This window comes from Cottoperca gobio, chromosome 5 (assembly GCF_900634415.1).
Source record: "Cottoperca gobio chromosome 5, fCotGob3.1, whole genome shotgun sequence".
Lineage (NCBI taxonomy): Eukaryota > Metazoa > Chordata > Actinopteri > Perciformes > Bovichtidae > Cottoperca > Cottoperca gobio.
The window spans coordinates 22304177-22323566 of record NC_041359.1 but is presented as its reverse complement, the minus strand read 5'-3'; the positions used below and the strand labels follow the sequence as shown (position 1 = coordinate 22323566).

At 40.4% G+C, this 19390-nt stretch overlaps 3 protein-coding genes across 4 annotated transcripts; 2 read left to right on the top strand and 1 right to left on the bottom strand.

Annotated features, from left to right (window-relative positions):
* Positions 1-59: 59 nt before the first annotated feature.
* On the top strand, positions 60-14655 carry ppp4r1l (protein phosphatase 4, regulatory subunit 1-like). Of its 2 annotated transcripts, XM_029431419.1 has the most exons (20): positions 60-191; positions 1826-1870; positions 3019-3148; positions 4476-4582; positions 4934-5076; positions 5253-5399; positions 5614-5721; positions 6328-6393; positions 6596-6754; positions 7657-7781; positions 8071-8573; positions 8669-8970; positions 9173-9259; positions 9397-9582; positions 10631-10792; positions 11011-11111; positions 11346-11466; positions 11712-11846; positions 12096-12237; positions 12499-12644. In XM_029431419.1, the coding sequence occupies exons 1-20, from the start codon at positions 185-187 to the stop codon at positions 12642-12644; spliced, it is 2922 nt and encodes a 973-aa protein (XP_029287279.1). In that variant the 5' UTR covers positions 60-184. The 2 variants fall into 2 exon arrangements, with proteins under 2 accessions (XP_029287279.1, XP_029287278.1); XM_029431418.1 differs by lacking the exon at positions 60-191 and having other exon boundaries at positions 1780-1870; positions 12499-14655.
* Positions 14656-15186: 531 nt separating this feature from the next.
* On the bottom strand, positions 15187-17076 carry bcdin3d (BCDIN3 domain containing). Its single transcript, XM_029431422.1, is given in 3 exon segments — positions 15187-16079; positions 16081-16254; positions 16811-17076. Coding segments are annotated over 3 exon segments (792 nt in total). The 5' UTR covers positions 17057-17076; the 3' UTR covers positions 15187-15707.
* Positions 17077-17644: 568 nt separating this feature from the next.
* cox14 (cytochrome c oxidase assembly factor COX14) lies at positions 17645-19372 on the top strand. The gene is made up of 2 exons (XM_029431424.1): positions 17645-17799; positions 18901-19372. The coding sequence occupies exon 2, from the start codon at positions 18911-18913 to the stop codon at positions 19082-19084; it is 174 nt and encodes a 57-aa protein (XP_029287284.1). The 5' UTR covers positions 17645-17799; positions 18901-18910; the 3' UTR covers positions 19085-19372.
* Positions 19373-19390: the final 18 nt, after the last annotated feature.

Here is a 19390-nt window from a genome sequence, read left to right as displayed (position 1 = left end):
TGAGCAAGAGAAACGGATATCGTTTTGGGTTGTTTATTATTAAAATAATCTACCGGTGAATCCCAGCCAGCATCAGGAAGTACCGTCCTTCAGGAAGTAGTTTGCTGCCGTGTTTGAGTGACAGCTGTGCGGCGGTGACAGCCCACACGGGACGGCAGCCCGCAGAGCCGAGCCGAGACTCAAGATGGCAGGTAATGATGGCACTTTTCAAACAGTGTTTTCTCTAACATTTTCACACTGTGTTGGAACTTATACAGCTGCATTGTGGTCTTCAGAGTATAGATGTATACAATAGCCTCTCCTACTTTACTGTATTTGTGGTATTCACAGACAAAGTGTTAGTTAACGTGAGCCTAGTCAAGCGAAAGCGCCGGACAAGCCTTGTTAGCAAACTTAGCACTGCTAGCCAGCTAGCTAGCGAAAGCTACTCATAGGTATCGAAATGTGTGACTTTGAGGCTACATTTAAACATATAAGTACTCAGTATGTGTTGATTATTTTTTTAACTACCACTTTCTTCTGTAGTTCAAGAGTACCGTATGCTTTCAGTCGTGTTTATTATCGAATTGTTGTCATAGCAAAGGCTAGCGAGTTGACCTAGCTAACGTTAGCCGAGTTGCTAAAGTCATTTTCAGCCATAAGCTGACCAAATCCTCCTTTATACCATAACAAAGGGGAGGTGTTGTTGTTTGCCAACATGTTTTTGGGGGTGTTGTTTATCCAATCGTAACATTATTTATTCCACACATGCTAAACAACACGTTTAATATGTCTTTTCGAGATAGGTGTTGTTTTTATATTTGGAGCACATTCCCCTGCATGCCCAGCTGTAAACACTGGCATGAGCTGTCCCAGCACATGTGTCTCCTTCTAGGATTTATTTCTGGGCTCTTCTTATGACTACACTACTCTAAATTATTGTCCCATAATCAGGGCTGTGTCGTATTTAAAACAAATCGATATGGAAAGCCTTCTTGTTGTGTCGGCCTGTTACGTTACCTAACTAAAATCTCTGGTAATGCATTGAAGCTATCCTCTCTACATGTCTAGTTTGTGTTCATTTTGTCTGATAATGAGAAGCCAAACTGGAAGAATAGCTTTCAACCAACTAAATTAGAAATTATTTTAGAAGTCTGAGTTAGATTCTGCTTTCTAGTTTAGTTTAGGCAACATAACAAATATGAATGACCAAACTAAGTTGTGATTTGACTAGAGCTGAAACGATCAACAGAAAAATTATTGGCAACTTTCTGGATAATCGACTAATTGTTTGTCATTTTTCTATCAGAAATACTGAAACAATTGAAATATTTTCTGATTCCAGCCTCTCAAATGAGAGAATTTCCTGCTTTTTCTTTGTCATATATCATTGTAAACTCAATAGTTTGGGGAATTAAGACTTATGATCAAACAAAACATTTGAAGATGACTTTGTGAAGTTGTGATGGCGTTTCATGGACTAAACAATTATCAATTAATGGAAACACTTATCGGCAGATTGCTCGATAATGACAATAATCGGTGGTTGCATCCCCAGTTTTGACCAAGCAGACAAGAGTTTGGGATTCAGGAAAGTCATTCCGTTCATTTTTGTTTTGACGTCTTCTTGTTACAGGTCCCCGACTCTGTCATTGTTTCAGTTTTGCAGAGTGATTTATTGTCAATCTTACTGAAAGAGACTTTGTCCCTTCTTAGTAATTGTCAGCCTGTAAACCTGCCTACATAGCTACTTTCATTTTGTAGAGGGAGTGGCATATAGAGTGATGGTATGTTGATGACATGTTTGCCACCATGGTTTCCCCCTCTAATTGCCTTATCCTTTCAGGTCTATCTTTATACTTTGAAGATGGCCACGACGATCTGGATGATTGTGAGTACATCTCTTATTTTTATATTAAATGATACCTGGATTGATAGATTACGTTCTTGCATATGTGAACATTTGTTTTCCCTCCCTCCAGCAGAGAGGTATGGAAGTATCAGCTTTCTGGACAACCCCATTCACCCATGTGAAATATAAAGCTGTCAACAGTATTTCAGGGTTTTACGTCTTGCTATTATTAGCTGTCATACAGGCTGACAGTCGCTGTTGTCTGCATTAGCGAGGGTGATGAAACGGTGTTTGGATCCAACTGCAAAGCCAGTGTATTTATGGTTCGGATCCTTTTAGAAAACATCGATGCCGGTCCACGTGTCCTGGAAGATTGAAATGTCCCATACCAATGGGAGAAATGCCGGTCAAACATTATGTGTTTATTGAGCTTAATAAAAACAATTGATAGGCAGGCTATATAAAGAATGACATCATCGAGGAATGTAGATTTATAATATTTGTTATTGAAAAGTAGGCTACTTATACCAGGTGTGAGAGCAGCATGTACAATTGGCCAGTCTTCGTTTAATACTTTTTACACCAGGTGTGTACCCTTTTACACAAGAATGGATCATTTTATTTTTTTAATTCAACCACCAATACAGGAAATTGCATAATGACTGCCTGGGAGCGTGTTGGCAGTTTGGCTTTGAGGGTTTCTGTTTGGCATTTATTTTGCCTGTACCTGCTGGTGGTTGCTTTGTAACTTATCCCTTACATAGCAAAGAAAGGTTGAAGTTTCACAGTGCGGTGCTGGGTCCAAAAACTGAAGAAATAATCCCAAAACAAAGGCTCACCATCTTGTTTATCATGTGACTCACAACCCTGCACTGTATGTGGGCTGCAGGTGTAGCCAGTAAAAATACATTATGAATTTCAAAAAATGTCCTCGGTAAGAAAACGGTAATGACCAGATAAAGGTTGGAACATTAACAATTAGTTCCACCTGAGGCTTTATGCTTTATTCTCACATTGGAGGTTCTTTGTTACTGACTCAGTTTCTTCAACATGGCACTGTGACCACTGCGGTGCATCTGTCAGCCCTCATTTAAATGTTTTGTTTTTGTAGGCATCAGCTGTGTGCTTCAGAGACTGAGAATTCCAGTTTGTGTGGCTATAAAACAATCTTTCTTTCCATCCCGCAGTTGGATTTGATGACTATGGTTCAGAGTGCGACGGCATCCGCATCACAGCCTTCCTCGATGCAGGACAAGACAACCTAACTCCTCTCGGGAGGCTAGAGAAGTACGCCTTCAGTGAGAATGTCTTCAACAGGTAAGTGGAGCTCCGTGGTCAGGCTGTTGACTATAAACCCAGCTTTCAAAAATACCCTGCTATAGATCTCCATCCGTGTCTCTTGTTTTGTTTCATTTTAGTTTGATCTATCTGTCACTGTGCTCGTTTTATGTTGTAATATAGTTTTAGCTTTATTTATTTATATATTTTGTGTGTGTGTGTGTGTGAAGCCCTTTGTAACTGTGTGTTTTTAAAAAGGACGATATAAATAAAGCTTAACTTACTAACTTAACACTCTGAAAAAGCAAACAAAATCATGAGTATTTTTTGGGTTGTGAGGATGCGTTGTAGAATGAACATTACAAAACAAATGTACCTGCCAAGACTTCAACTAGCGCTCTTCACTGTCGGAAGCTTGTTTTCAGAGATGAAATCATGCAAAACGTGCGTGTGTAAATGAAAGTGCTTGAAAGTAAAGGGGTCTCTACAAGATTGTAGAAGTCACAAACGCACAGTAACATATAAACATTTTTTAGGACAGAATCATGCTTTAATCCAGTCAATGTTTATCTTCTGACCGTGATATTCGCCTCACAAATATCGATACATTTGAAATGCATCCTTTTTTCTACCATCTATACTAAGGCCATTTAATTGTAATAATTACTTTTCTTTGTGCCTACAGTAGTGTATGGTAAATATAAGTTTTTAAAAAATTGCTAACAGAATGAGGACGAAAACATTTTTTAGTTTTGGTATTTCCGTGTTGAAGCCAAGCTTCAGGAAAAACGAGAAAACTGTTAGACGTATAAATCATGATTTCAAATGTATCTGCAGTTGAGCAGACATGTTTTCCTAATGTTGATGATTTGTGTTGAAAGCGTTGCCCCTAGTGGGTTTTTATTAGCAAGGAAACATCTGCAACCTTGTGGAACTTCGTATCAAGGAAACATCTGGTCAATGTCACTTCTTGTAAATACGTGATGGGAAGATGTAGCCAGATATTCAAAGGAACTTCTCATTTCAATTTATAAACTACCAGGAATCTGTTCAGGGTTAACTTGGCTTTTGCACCAAAAGCCTGTCGGATGTCCTCTAGTGTATTTGAAATCCTCCGCAAACATTTAACGCTGCCCTGTTGTCCCCGAACAAATGTGTTTATTTCCTGTCTTCATGCTTTTCATGCTCGGCTTTGCATGGTTCAAGCGCTCCTGTCATTGCCAAGTACATGTGTGTGCGTGTGCGTTTGTGTATGTGTGTAATGCACTAGACAGCTCTGTCAGTGCAGTGTGTCACGCTGCGGGCATTAAGCACTTGTAGGTATTGGCAGGCCGTCTACTAACTTGGTGCTCCTATTGCTTTCTAGGCAGATCGTGGCTCGCGGCCTGCTAGATGTGCTTCGAGAGTTCAGTGACAATGAAAATGATTTTATCAGTGTCATGGAGACAGTTGCCAGAATGTCAGAAGATGGAGGTAGATGAATTTTCCTTTATCATTTTAGTTGTCATGTAGTTTCTTTCTCTTTTTTTCTCCTTTCTTTTTTTCTATATTCTTCTTTAAATACAATTAAACTCCTCGAGGATTTAATCTTTACATGGTTGAAAGCACATGACGCTTGTTGCACTGTATTGCTCGTTTGTACATTAGAGCTGCAACGACATTTAAAGACTTTGAGATACTGGAATGGACATTTTTCACAATATTTTGACATTTTATAGACCAAACGATTAAGTGATTAAAAATAGCAGATTAATCGATAATGAAAATGATCGTTTGTTGCAGCCCTATTGTACATTAGGCTTATACTTTAATGTGTGTACTCAGAGCCCACAGTGCGAGCTGAACTAATGGAGCAGGTCCCCAACATCGCCATGTTCTTACACGAGAGTCGGCCCAACTTCCCAGCTGCTTTCTCGAGATACTTGGTACCCATTGTAGTCCGATACCTCACGGATCCAAATAACCAGGTAGCTTTCAAATGATCCACCTTTTTAGTACATTTTTACAATGGAAACAACAGTTACTACTTGTCATTTTCACAGCTTTGAAGAAATAAGAGAAATTAAAAAAAGAGTTCACTGGTCAGATTAATTTACGCCAGGAGTTTTAAAACAGTTTTTAAACTTTCTCTCATCTTTTCCAGGTGCGGAAGACGAGCCAGGCAGCGCTGCTTGTTCTGTTGGAGCAGGGCCTCATCTCTAAAGCTGATATGGAGACCAAAGTTTGTCCCGTTCTGCTCGACCTCACAGAACCCAGCAGTGACGATGACTACAAAATCGAGGCAGTCGCTGTAAGAAACCCCTCTTGTATTTTTTTTTTTAAGCAACAGATATAATTTTTTCAATGAAAGGTCTGGGATTTTATTAACTCCATAAACTCACACACACGCTTCCCACTCTACCGTTAATACATCAATTATTTCCCTCAGTGGCAACTTTAAGTAATTGAAGCACAGTCTAAGTTGTGATGGCACTAAATGCTCTCCATACGTCTCCTCCTCACAGATCATGTGTAAAGTTGTCACCATGTTGAGCAAAGACACGGTGGAGCATCTACTGTTGCCACGCTTCTGTGACCTGTGCAGTGACGCCAGACTCTTTCAAGTCCGCAAGGTAACGACCTCCAAATCATTTTCATGTCCTCCTCAAAGGTTAACCTAACCGTCTTGAATCATTAATAATTATAAACCTGCAAGCTAAGCAAACATGTTTCTTGAACCTAGAGTTGAACGGTGTCAGGATAAATTCAATAACTCTGAGTCGGCCCTAATTCTGTTTTGTGCATCACCTTCGCCTACACTGCGCTGTTGTTTTCTGTGAAGAATGTTAATTCTCTGGTGTAACTGTTGCCAGTTGGGAAAGGGTATTTAGGAGCTGCAAAGGTGCTTCAAACATTGTGAATATTTTTGTTTTTTTATAGCTTTTTTTGTAATTGTGAGTCCTTTTTTTATTTTATTTTTCTTAATCCTTCTTTTCTCTCACACTAAACTTTTATGTTCTTACATGTTTACAGTTATACACAGGTCTGCATTCTCAACAAATGCATACACTTACTGGTAGAAATGTTCTATAAGTCGTGTCTATTGTAATGTTACGTCCTTTTGAGACACCATGTAAACCTCTGCTTGTTTGTTGTTTGAAATAAACACTACTCACTATTTATTTGGCACTTAAACTTCGCCTCGTTGTTCATTCGTATGTTTGTATTGTGCATTACAGGTCTGTGCAGCCAATTTCGGAGAGTTTTGTTCTATTGTGGGTCAGGAGGCCACAGAAAAACTACTGGTGAGAAGCCTTTTTTGTTTGAGAACTCTGAAACCACAACCTCCATTTACATCTTCTTCATGTTACATAAAGCTGAACCTTGCTGTCCTTCAAGATTGTCAGTAGTTTATTTGCACCGCTGCTGTTGACAAATCTATTCACAGTTCACACACTGAACGTTAGTTTCAGGTTATACTAACTTGTTTCTTTGTTTTTTTTTTAGATGCCCAAGTTCTTCGATCTGTGCTCGGACAGTCTTTGGGGAATTAGGAAAGCATGTGCTGAGTGCTTCATGATGGTCTCGAATTCTACCTCTCCAGAGGTGCGACGTGCAAAATTGTCCCCCTTGTTTATCAGCCTCATCAGTGACCAGTCTCGCTGGGTAAGAAACACACACACACCGGAAAAATGGCATAAAAATACAAGCACATGTATGTGTAACTTCCTCTGTATGATGAAAACTGTCCTCACAATTATATGCATCTTCTTGTTCCTGATTTTGAGCTACGCACTTTGTCTTCATTTAGATTTAGACTATACTTTGTTTTCTTTTTTGTAATGTTCAGGACAATGTTAAAATAAGAAACTGTCATTTCTGAAAAAATTAAAAGTGGATCAAGACCAGTGGTAGGTAACTGATAAGAAATGTGGCAGCACTGATTTTAAATTAGGTGCAAAAATGATAATTAAAGGCGCCTAAAGTTTAAATGGTGTAAGTATTAAAGGGTCTGCAGACTAAAGCACAATCTGAACTTTTTGGATTCGTGTGATTCCACATAACGGAAATTCTAGCTATCTACCCATCGCCGTGAGGGTCCACGGCAAACGTGTATGATGGAGAATTTGCACCGATCAACATAGTTATCTTGTCTGTGTGCAGACGCTCAGAGGCAAATCCACAAAGAATGCATTGTGCCAGCTGATGGCTCCATGAATAGCTCATTTACACCCTCTGCCCCGTATCAGAGTCCGATTCACAAAACGTATTGCGCTGATGATATTGCAGTGCAAACATGGCCATAACCTGATTGCAATTATCCGTGTGGAAAAGTACAAATGCACCTAAGGCCAATGTTTCGACTGTGAGTGGTGAGACTTAGCCTGAGCCCCGACAGGCTTCTGTCGATTCGGGACTAGAGATTTGTCTAAATCCATGGTTCCATGGTTAGATCTATATAGTTAAACTTTTACCCTATTCACCCGTACTGTACTTAAGACCATAAGCAAATAAAGACGAGCGGCTTTAGAGTTATGAATCTCTGTTCCTCTCTGCTCCACTTTTAGGTGCGACAGGCTGCCTTTCAGTCTCTGGGACGTTTCATCTCCACCTTTGCCAATCCCTCCAGCACAGGCTTTCACTTCAGAGAGGACGGCGCCCTACTAGAGCTCCCCAGGTGTACATTGGACAGGTAAAACCACCACCAGAATTTGTATTGTTGTTTCTTTTTAGTGAATTTATATTGTTTATGCTCGGGCACTACACAAATCTTAGTTTTAAAGTGTTGTCATGACTCACTGGTTTTAATTTGGTCAGATCAGCTTTCTATGTTTCTAAAGGTTTATTTGCATTACCAGGGAAATTAAAGGAATTGAAGTTGATGCCAGTATTAGTTTTGTTAACAAAAACTCCTTTTTATTCTTTATTAGATATAAAGATTTACCAGAATATTCCTAAACATTTTGTTTATCTCATTTCAGCGACTGCTCCCTAAACTCTCTGAACTGCTCCGACATCAGCGGCTGCCATACAGGAAGAACCATCGCTCACACACCTCCCAACCAGGACGGCCGCGCCACACCGTCCCCAGAGCACGTGTCGACAGCCGACGGCGATGAAATGCACAACTATGATGACAACCACACTTCTGTTCCCAGAGAGATGCACGGCGGCTTCACCCGCACATTCTCAAACAGCAACGCCAGCCCGACGACTACAAGAAACGCTAAAAACACAAAAGACATGGAGCAGACGGACGAGAACTTTAATTCTTTCAACTATTGGAGATCTCCTTTACCAGACATCAGCGGAGAACTAGAGATGCTAAAAAGTCAAAGATCAGAAGTAGTGAAAGAGGAAAAGAAAGAGGAGGAGGAACCGGATTGTCCTGATTCCAAGTTGAGCCCTGGCAAAGCTACCAGCGACCAGATCCAGAAGGTCTTGGACTGTTTGCAACCGCACATGGATGACCCCGATGTACAAGGTGGGTAAACGGAGCCAGAATACGTATGATTAGCTGTAAACCTTTTGCAATGTATTTGCATATAGATTGAGTTTTGAATGTGAATTTACCTCCAGCTCAAGTCCAGGTGCTGTCAGCGGCTCTGAAGGCAGCCCAGCTCGACAGCCCAGGAGACGACGACCTCACTGAACCCGAGCAGGAAGAGCAGCCTGAGGAAGACGCCAATGTCCCGTCTGTGCAGAGCAAATCTGTGGAGGTTCAGTCTGAGAGTGAAGAGAGTCCCACAGAAGAGGAGCCAATGGTGGAAGCTCCTCCAGCCGAGCCCGAGTCGAGCCCTGTCCAGGAGCAAGGGGATGAAGAGACGCAGACGGAGCCCCTGGAGGACCAGGAAGAGTCTCCTCCTGACTCCCCTATTCTAGTACGAAACTATTCAGATCTTTTGCAATTTGTAGATATGTATTTAAAGTCTTTGAGAACGTTCAGCATTCACACACATTCATACAGAGGCTGCCATACAAGGTGCACATCATGACGATGAGAAACATTCACACAGCCGTTGGCCATCCGACATGTTTATCACAGCCGCTCAATATGTGTGTTTTTATTTGTATTTTCCTCAGGAGTCTGAACTAATTGAAAGTGTGGAGGAGGAGGGAAAGGACGACTCTGCTCACAGCCCAGTGTTTGAGGATAAGCCCAAGATCCAGGTCAGTCAGCACTTCTATCATACATCCTGGAAATATTGATCAGAACATTGCAGTTCGTTCAACAGACATGGATTGTTAAATATCTTCCCGATTCCTGTTTGATCATCAAACTCTCTTATCTCTCGCCCCGTCTCCAGAATGTCATCCCCCAGCAGTTGTTGGATCAGTACCTCTCTATGACGGACCCGGCCCGGGCCCAGACGGTGGATACAGAGATCGCAAAACACTGTGCCTTCAGCCTGCCGGGGGTAGCGCTCACTCTGGGACGACAGAACTGGCACTGCCTCAAGGAGACGTATGAAACCCTCGCTACTGATGTGCAGGTAGGCAGAGAAATGTGGAAATTATGAGGGTGATGTTTGTTAGACTTCCTGTTTGAGTCCAAAATGGAGAAGACATTTAAGACGCACTCTTAATGTAAAGCTCAATCTAAAATATTTTATTTGTTTGGCTTAAGGAGCTCTGGGACTTTAGTCCTGTGAGGAGTCTTCTTTAATGTTTTATGTTTCAGGAAAATGATTTTACAGTTTGACACAAATGATTGGATAAAGTAGATGGAGTGGGGAGATGTGTGTATTTTCTCTTTAGCAGCTAAGAGAGCTATTTTGCTCTATTTTAAGTTTACTCTGTTTGTGATGGTGGAGCGTTCCTGGACATAAGACGCTGGCTTTTAAAGAAATTAATTTCCTATTTGAGTATACTGGATGCATTCAGTGAGGAAGTAAAGCTTTGTCTGAATGGCTTGTAGATCAGTGAGGACGGCAATGTTTGCTGTGTATGCCTGTTTCGCTGAAGTGACTGAGTCGACGTTTTCTTCAGCTTAATTATATCAGCTATAGTGCTGACATACATTTTTAAAAGTAGTCAAGTGAGTGAGGGTGACTTGTTTTAAGGTTCTGTCTGGATTTCTCTCAACCATGAGAACAACAATGTGCATGATTTAGTTTTTTAAGTAATGTCTTTGGCTCGACTTGAGAAACATGGCACTTGTTGTACAAATGCGTTGCTTAAAGACGTGAGCAAGAAAGGGAACTGTGCGAGGGGAAACGGTGCCTCACTTTGCAGCAGCAGAGACGGCGTGACGGCGCTCGGTCACACTGTTGCTCATTACTTCATCACAGCACTGAATGTCACTGTTGGCATGACAACAATGCACTGCACAACTATGCATTCAGACCGGTCTCTAGAGGGCTCAGATTAATATTTTTTATTTTACAATGTTCTTGCATTATCAGTAAATGTAAATAAATCAATAAGGATTTAAATGGCGACTTTAAAAGGATAACATTTTTCACCTAGAAACGTGCTTATTCCAGGCTGGTGCTTTAATCCTCGTGTGTGTTTCTTTCCCCTCTACCCCCCCACCCTCAGTGGAAAGTGCGGCGTACGCTGGCTTTCTCCATCCACGAGCTGGCAGTTATCCTGGGAGACCAGCTGACAGCAGCTGATCTGGTGCCCATCTTCAACGGTTTCCTCAAAGACCTGGACGAGGTCCGCATCGGCGTGCTCAAACACCTCTACGACTTCCTCAAGGTCAGATTATGGATTTATTCACACTGCTGTGAGAACACTTTTTGCAAGTAAAATGAGTGGCCTTGGGACCTTTTTGTTTAATGTCACATCTCTCGCTCGTGCGCCGAGTTAAGATTTATGTGCACGTCTTTGCAGCAGTTTTGCTTGTCACAGTTTGGTCATTGTGCATTACAGGTTGTTCTTGTTGACAACTAAGCGTGTTCATGTTCTTGTTGCAGCTGCTGCACGCAGACAAGAGGAGAGAATATCTGTACCAGCTGCAGGAGTTCATGGTGACGGACAACAGTCGCAACTGGAGATTCAGATATGAGCTAGCAGAGTACGTCTCCTCGTCCAATCGGGAAATCATTACATTTAGATTTTAACAATCCGTGTCTTGCTGCTATGGCAGGGCTGACGTCTACTCTCGTAACACTGTATATGGGTTAGATTTAAGTCTCTAGTAAATGTACTGTCAGTGTCACCTAAACAGTCAATTACCTCATTTCAATTTGTATATATTGAATATTGCAGTTCATTGACTGAAGTGCTCTCTATCGTTGTCCCCCTCCAGGCAGTTGATCTTGATCATAGAGTTGTACAGCCACTATGACGTGTATGACTACCTCAGACAGATAGCGCTCACACTCTGCTCTGACAAAGTGTCAGAGGTCAGGTGGATCTCGTATAAACTGGTAAGTGTACAATCTCAAATTTGTTTTTGTTTTTTACTGTGACCTTGGCTGCAAAGAGACTGGAGAGGGTACTTGTACACCTGCTAAGTTCTTATTTGTTAAAGCTATGCAGCAATCATTATGGCTACTGTAGAGAGTATCTCATCTTTAATTTCATGTATTTTTGTTTACTCATCTTCTGTTATTGGCTCAACTACTGCCTCTGAAGTTGATGCACATTTTTATCAAATCTCTTGTGTTCTCAGGTTGTAGAGATCCTCCAGAAGCTGTATGCATGTGGGGCCGATGATCTGGGCCTGAACTTCATCAACGAGCTCACAGTCAGGTTCTGCCACTGTCCCAAGTGGGTGGGGCGGCAGGCCTTTGCCTTCATCTGCCAGGTCTGTAGCTCTTATCTCACATTACTCGGCACGTAATGGTGGCATTGCATCTCCTGCATTGACGCCTTAACTCCATAAATAGCTGTGTATGTGTTTGATTGCTTGTCTGATAGTTTTCAGAGGCTACAGAAATGAAATGGCAAATTAATTGTTAGACCTATTTATACATTTTAATGCAATTTCCTAAAAACATACTGCAGCCTGTCTGTGTGACTGTTTGTTTTTAATGTGTCCTTGTGTTTTCTGCAGGCCATAGTGGAGGAGGACTGCATGCCCATGGAGCAGTTTGGCCAGCACCTCTTGCCCAGCCTGCTCAGTCTCTCCTCAGACCCGGTGGCCAATGTCCGCGTACTTGTAGCCAAGGCTCTACGACAGAGTGTCATGGAGAAAGGTAAAGTTCAGTCTCCCATTGTTGTGTGCTGCTTATTCATGCAGTCGGGGTAAATGGATTGTACAAGTAGGGAGTGCTGTTTGAGTAGGAGTTGGAGGTCTAGAACTCAGAACATAAGTTATATCAGGCTTTGCATAACAATACTAGTTAGTACGATCAATTAAACGTTGGCCTTTTCATGAGAATATTGCCTCGAACACATACTTAGCATTTTGCTAGTACGTTTTTACTTAAACTAATAGTGTTGTGTTTTGTGTGCAGCTTACTTCAAGGAGCCCGGCTGTGCCTACTCTGACGAGCTGGAAGAGACGGTGATGGCTCTGCAGTCCGACAAGGACCGGGACGTCCGCTTCTTTGCCAGCCTGGACCCTAATAAAGGCTTGATGGACACGGCTCCCTTGATTTAGCCTCAGCTCTCAAGTCCCATCACAGCCCACCTGCCTGTCTACCTACCTGTCTGTCTGACTGATGCAGAGTCAGCGTAAAACACCAGCACCTGACCAGATCCCCGACCATTCGCCTGCTGGGCAGACCTGCACCAACGACCACTTGGGGGTCATGTCAGAAGATCAGATTACAGTATAAAAATATGAGCATGCTCAAACAACCCGACCCAGTCTGGTTGGGCACTACATAACGCACATTGCATTCACAGCACAAAATGCATACTTCTCAGAGTTTTCAGAAAATGAGCAGGACTCAAGGTTAGCTCACTTTGTGGCAGCCGCCGTATTCACGCCTGAACTTTTCCCCACCCTCCTCCACACTAACATCGACTCAATCCTTCCCCAAATCACAGACTTGTAAAACTACAACAGGCTCTTTCTCTCCAAAGCTAATTGTAAGCTTGACATAAAATAGCAGAATTTTTTTTTTCTTAATGCTTCTTTTTGTGGATTTCTTAACGAACAAGCGGGCGAGGCCTGCCTGACTGACGTGTGCACTAACTCAGGGGGACTCATCTGAACCTAAACAGCATTATTAGCTTACATGATAAGCAGCGGCTCCTGCTGGATCCCTGGTGAAAAAAAAGAAAGAAAAGAAACTCCAGCTGTCTGAGCAACAGACCAGCCAAACCAAGTAGCTCTGCTGGTGTCTCGCCTCATTTCCTCTTAAATGCCTCCGTTGTCTCAGACGTCCTTTGTCTCCTGAGATGTACTCTGGGTTATCGTCTGTTTCCCTCCTTCCTTCTCTTCTTCACTTTCTCTGCATTTCTCCACCATCTGGTTTTCACGGGCCACTGAAACCACTACTACTGCACAGAAGGAACGGTGATTCTGTCACTCAGCGTGACTCTTGATTTAAAACCATATCTTGACGTTTTTGAAAGAACACCGTAATAAACTGTTGATTGCTCGTTCCCCCTCCTCCCCTCCTCGTGTCTGTTTACCAAAAATGTGACACAACGTGTCTCCCAAACGGCAGGAGACTAATGAAATACCTCTGTGTGGACACGACTGGCCAGTGTGGCGTACATGTAGAGGGACATCCACGGCTCACACAGGCTCTGAATGTCCTCGACTAAAACATCTTAACAAGGGCTCATGACGAAGTGACACAGGGTGACGTACATCTCAGAAAGAAGAGGAAGAAAGCAAGCACACTGTTGGATTATGCATGTTTCCCTCTCCCCTCATCCCCCCCCACCCTCTCCTCTTGTGTATAGTCTATTCCAATTCCTTAAGGTTGACCTCCTGATGTTGAATTTATGTGACCATGGTAGCTTTCAGTGGATCTGACTGACCAGTTGTACAGTAGGATATAGGAATGGCCGTGTGACGAGACTGAAAGATGACTCATCATTATTTCCCCGTCTTCTTGGTGGAATGATTTTAAGTAAGAGGTCTGTCAACATTTTGCAACTCTTTTGTACAGCTTAAACCTGTGGAGAAAAAAAACGGTTTGTGTTTTTGGAACCAAGGCCAGTTTAGTCGAGGTGTGTGTGTGTGTGTGCGTGTGTGTGTGCGTGTGTGCGTGTGTGCGTGTGAATATTGGGAGAAGTCACCAAGTCACTTTTTGTAGTCTCTCGAGCTCGTTTGTTCTACCTCTGTTGTAAATGGTAACCCTTTTTTTTTTTTTGAACATAGACATAACTTGAGAACTTAAAGCTGATTGTGGTGTGTGCTGTGCATCTCAAGTCTTTCTTCCTTCGAAAGGAGAGCTCACCGCGGTAATGGCGGTGTTTACTCATCTCGTCTGTCTGCGATTTGTGTCCATCTCATTTTTTATGTAGTAGAACAGTTAATATATACATTTTATGAAAATTATTTTTCTTTTCAATTATGCACCACTGTTCAAAGATTTTATATCCTAACTTTACAAAATTTACAACCTTTGTAATATTCAATGGTTTCTTTTAAAAAGACATTTTATGTAATGTTATTTTTAGTATTCTGTAATTAAAATGATGAAAATTAATTTGTGCTTAAGTTTTGTTATGTTTTTTTGGTTTGGTTTGTTTTTCAGCAGGATTACAGAAAAGCTACCGGCCCAATTTTCATGAAACTTGGTGGAAGGGTGTGATGTATGCAACTCAGTTGGAACAAATCATTTTTCCCTTTCGGTAACATTGCGAGACGAGGCATGACCATGGAGGAGGTAGCCACTGTGTTTCAGTCGGTTGTGATGCAGACAGATGAAGCCGCTTGATATCAATGTGTTGTATCATTTAATGTGCACAGTTCAAGTAGATATCTGTACAGCTAGGTTATCCGGCAAACATTTAAACAGTGTTATTTATTTTTAGAGAACACATTTTTGTAAATTAAAAGGCAAAATAATAAAAGTTATGTATTTCAAGATTTTAACGACAATATCCCAGTATTCGTTTCCTCTAGAGCTGCAATAATTGGTCGAAGTGGTAATACATTTTGGTAATCAAATTAATTGTGTATAGACTAGAATTTTATATCTAATCAAATCAAAATATTCTCTGATTCCAGCTTCAGTGTGAGGATTTGCTGCTTTTCTGTTTCCTATAACTTGTAAACTGAATATCTTTGGGTTTCAAACTGTTGGTTGGACATAACAAGATATTTGAAAAATGTGAAATGTTATGTTCTGACATTTTATAGATAAAAAAACAATTATCAACAATTTGAGAAAATTATCTGCAGAAAAATTCTATAATGAAATAATTGTCATAATAGATTAATCAGTCTACAAAATCAGGAAATGTATGAAAAATGTCGATCAGCAGTTTTCAATTTGCTTGTTTTGTCCAAACAATAAACTGAGTATCTTTGTTTTCTTATCAAAGAAACCCATCTTCACATTTGAAAAGCTGGAGCCAGCTAATGTTGAGCATTTCTTTCTTCTAAAAGTGACTTAAAAACATAATTCAATCATTGTAGATTAATGTCAATCAACTAACAATTCAACTTTACTTTTCTCCCTTTTGTGTATTTGCTCTAACTGATCATGTGCCTGCAGCTCTTGTGCAGCAGCAGCAACAGTAGATGAAAACCATCTCATCTCCTCTTAAAGAGCAGCAGCTTGCGGTCCCATGTCGTGCTCCCGAAGCTCTGGATGAGCTCCATGCCACAGTGTCTCTCCAGGTGCTCCCTGGCATGTTCTGCTACGTCCCCGCGGATCTTCAGGGTCTTGAAGTGGTCAAAGTCTGAGCGGCCCAGCTTCCTTAGCCGCCGGGCAGCTGAGCGATAGCACTTCCAGGGCTGAGCTTCCAGCAGGAGGTGCTGGCTGATGGAGGCCAGGCGAGAGAGCAGCTGCAGCAGGCCGGCGTCTCCGTGGTTTAGATGCACCCACATGGTGACAGCCAGGCACAGACACAAGTGGAACTGGGAGCAGCTGTGCTGGTTGAGGTAATCCTGCAGCTGGTCGGCAGTCTTTAGTGATGTCCAAGGGGATGAAGGAGACGCTGCTGGGCAGAGGGTTATTCTGCTGAGCACGCTGGATGAGGATCTCATCCAAGTCGAAGCCCAGAAGATTAACTTTCCTCCTATCTGACTCTTCTTCGCACGCAGGCACCACATGTTTGTAAAAGGCTACACTCAGTTCCTGACAATCACAAGGGGGAAAGAAAAGAGAAAACAATTGTGTTATGTGGACAGAAATTAACTTTATATCAAATGTATAAATTATAAGATTAAAAATACACAGTTACAAATAAAGTCCTGCATTCAAAATATTACTTAAGTAAAAGTAGAGTTAGCATTGAAATATTACTTAAAGTACCCAAAGTAAAGTTATGGAGAATGGCCCATACAGTATGATATATCACTGGGTTATAATTAGTGATGGATTAATGTGTAAGCATTACTCATATTGCAGCTGATCTGGATCTATAAAGTAATTAGTGTTGTCAAATACATTTACAAAATTGGTACAATATTTGAGTAAATGTACTTACATTGTTCCACTATGTATGCTAAATAAATGTAAGTTTTGATTATGAAGGCTCATAGTCAACTATGACTTTTGTATGACATACTATGAAGTAAATACTTTGTGTAATGTTGTCGAAACGTGAAGAATCCCTATCTATTTAAAGGAATATGTTTATATAGAGAATATTCCAGTCCAAACAGTTAGAGACATGTTAAGAGTCACATACCCCTGAGTTACACCCCACGTCCAGGATCAGTGTGGTCTGATGGCCATCTTTGTAACCTAAGTCCTGGAGTAATGTGGCTGGCAGCAGGCTCAAACGGTTTTCTGGAGGATTGAAGGTGTAATAGTTTATAAAGTTGCCATAAGGAGCGGCTCCTGGGTTATTTATTTCTTCAATATCAACGCTACTTGTCGAACATGTTGCCATCGCAATGTGTGCGCCTCCAAAATACGTTCGGGTGGAAAACATGTACTGCGGGTAAATAAGGAGGTTCCTGGTTAGTTTGCGAAAACATCAACCCCTCTTTATTATTTTTATCTTGTAATCTTGTAATGGTATTTTATGGTTATATCTAACATAATCAAGGTATTTAACATATATATGGTGTAGGTATAGTTGAATAAAAAGAGAGCTACGTTAGATATTTGAATGTCTCCGTTATGTTTAATATTAACTTGTAGCCCACGTCGAAAACTGTTAACTGTTCTTTGTTTTAACAGGTAGTAACCGCTAAAGTTTTAAAATAGCCCCCAATATCCATATCATATTCATCGTAGCTAGTGGAGGATAGTAATATTAAGGCCTCCTTTGTTTGGTTTATTAATGATTTAAAATATATTTTCCCATCACTTTAGAAAATAAATGTAGCCTACTGTAGTACAATAGATGGAAAGATTTGTGGGAAAATATGTAGTTTCTTATTGTTTTGATTTATGCCCCTTATTTCTGAAGTCATTGCTCGTCCTTGTTTATATTTATTTATTTATTTATGGACTATTTATTTACGTTTATAGAGTATCTACTCCAGGCCAGCAGGTGGCACTCTGCAGCTTTGCGCACAGTTGTTTTTAGAAGATGAGAAAAATCCCCTGTGGCTTTCCGTAGCTTACGAAAGCGAAGGTTAGTTAGCTTGCGTGCTTATGTCAGAAGTCGGCGTGCTGACACAGGACAACTTAAATTACCTGCTTGTGTTATCCCTTTTAAAATAAAAGGTAAGACGAGGTTTAATTAAGTGTTTGCTCTGAAAGATGTGATAAAGACGTGAGTTATTTTGAAGTCGATAAAATAGTGTGCTAACGTGTGTGCATACACAGCTGACCGACTTCTTGCTAGCTTGTAGTGATCAGGGGTAAATGTTTTATCTTGTAGATGCAACAGAGTATTTGACTTTAAATTACATTAAATAAGACGGACTGTTTAATAGAGACTGATAGTTTAATGTGCTTCGCATCAGCAGTGACTGTTAGATAGCTTTGTGTGGGAATAAGCAATGACACTGTTATCAGAGCCAAGATAATCTGCAGTAAATCAATGTTTAACGTTGACAATAAAAACAAAATAAAATAAATATTCAGAAGAACTAATTGTAGACCAGCTGACTAACTACTTCATATTTGTGGTTAGCTTTATTTATAACAATAACATATATATATATATATATAGATATAGATATATATATATATATATATATATAGATATATATATATATATATATATAGATATATATATATATATATATATATATATATATATATATATATATATAGATATATCTATAGATATAGATATAGATATATCTATATATATAGATATAGATATATCTATATATATATATCTATCTATCTATATATATAGATATATCTATATATATATATATATCTATATATATATATATATATATATATATATCTCTATAATTCTAACAATGTGTTCTGCATGTATAATATTAATGTGTCAATTAGGATCTACAGCTGTCATATAAATGTAGTACGTAGAAGACAATTTCCCTCTGAAATTTAGGGAGTGTAGTAGAAGTATCTTTCGAACATTATCTATAAAAAATCATTAAATAAGTCATAAATATATAAATGTCATTAAAATATCTCATAAAAAAACGTCATATAGATATTGTGTTATCGTAATCATGAATTCTTTAGGCCACTATAATCGTGTGTAGAGAAAGTCGTCTGAAGTTTTGACAACCCTAATTGCCCACACCTGTCATACCAGAGTAAACATAATTGGTGACTTTCCACCACTACTTAATGTACAGTGTTTTGCTGCAGAACTTGCTCTGACTTTGTTTCCTTCAGGATCCTCATTATGGTGTCTGGAAAGCGGCTGGCTGACATCAGCTATCGGGCGTTTTCCGGCTCGATGATGCTGTTGACGATGTACGGCAGTTACCTGTGTGTGATGCGAGGGTACCGCTTCATGCAGAAGCAAAAACAGCTGAAAGTGGCAGCAGAAAACCAGGATGAAGTCCTCAAAGAGTGACGTGAGATGGACTATTCTTGTTTTTGAACAGATGTGGACATTTCCCATTCCTCCCTTTTTGTTTTGTCCGTTTCTAAATCATGAAGATGTTCATTCTTCTCAGGACATTCAAGTGATTTTATTGTGAGGGTATTGTGCACTCACAAGGAAGATGTTGTTTATTAAAACTTCACCAAGCAAATGAACCAAGAACATATTACTTGCATCAATGACCTGTATAAAATCCATGTTGTGAGTGAAGATGGCTGTAATCGTTTGTATTATATTATATTAAATGCTTAAAACAAACAAAACAATGTTGTGTTT

What these genes read in the sequence shown, in the direction of transcription:
- cox14 (XM_029431424.1), top strand. Translation starts at nt 18,911, where the DNA reads ATGGTGTCTGGAAAGCGGCTGGCTGACATCAGCTATCGGGCGTTTTCC.
- ppp4r1l (XM_029431418.1), top strand. Translation starts at nt 1,780, where the DNA reads ATGTTTGCCACCATGGTTTCCCCCTCTAATTGCCTTATCCTTTCAGGT. An exon ending in TCACGGATCCAAATAACCAG is followed by an intron (nt 5,077 to 5,252) that starts GTAGCTTTCAAA and finishes CATCTTTTCCAG; the next exon opens with GTGCGGAAGACGAGCCAGGC. An exon ending in CCCAGGTGTACATTGGACAG is followed by an intron (nt 7,782 to 8,070) that starts GTAAAACCACCA and finishes ATCTCATTTCAG; the next exon opens with CGACTGCTCCCTAAACTCTC.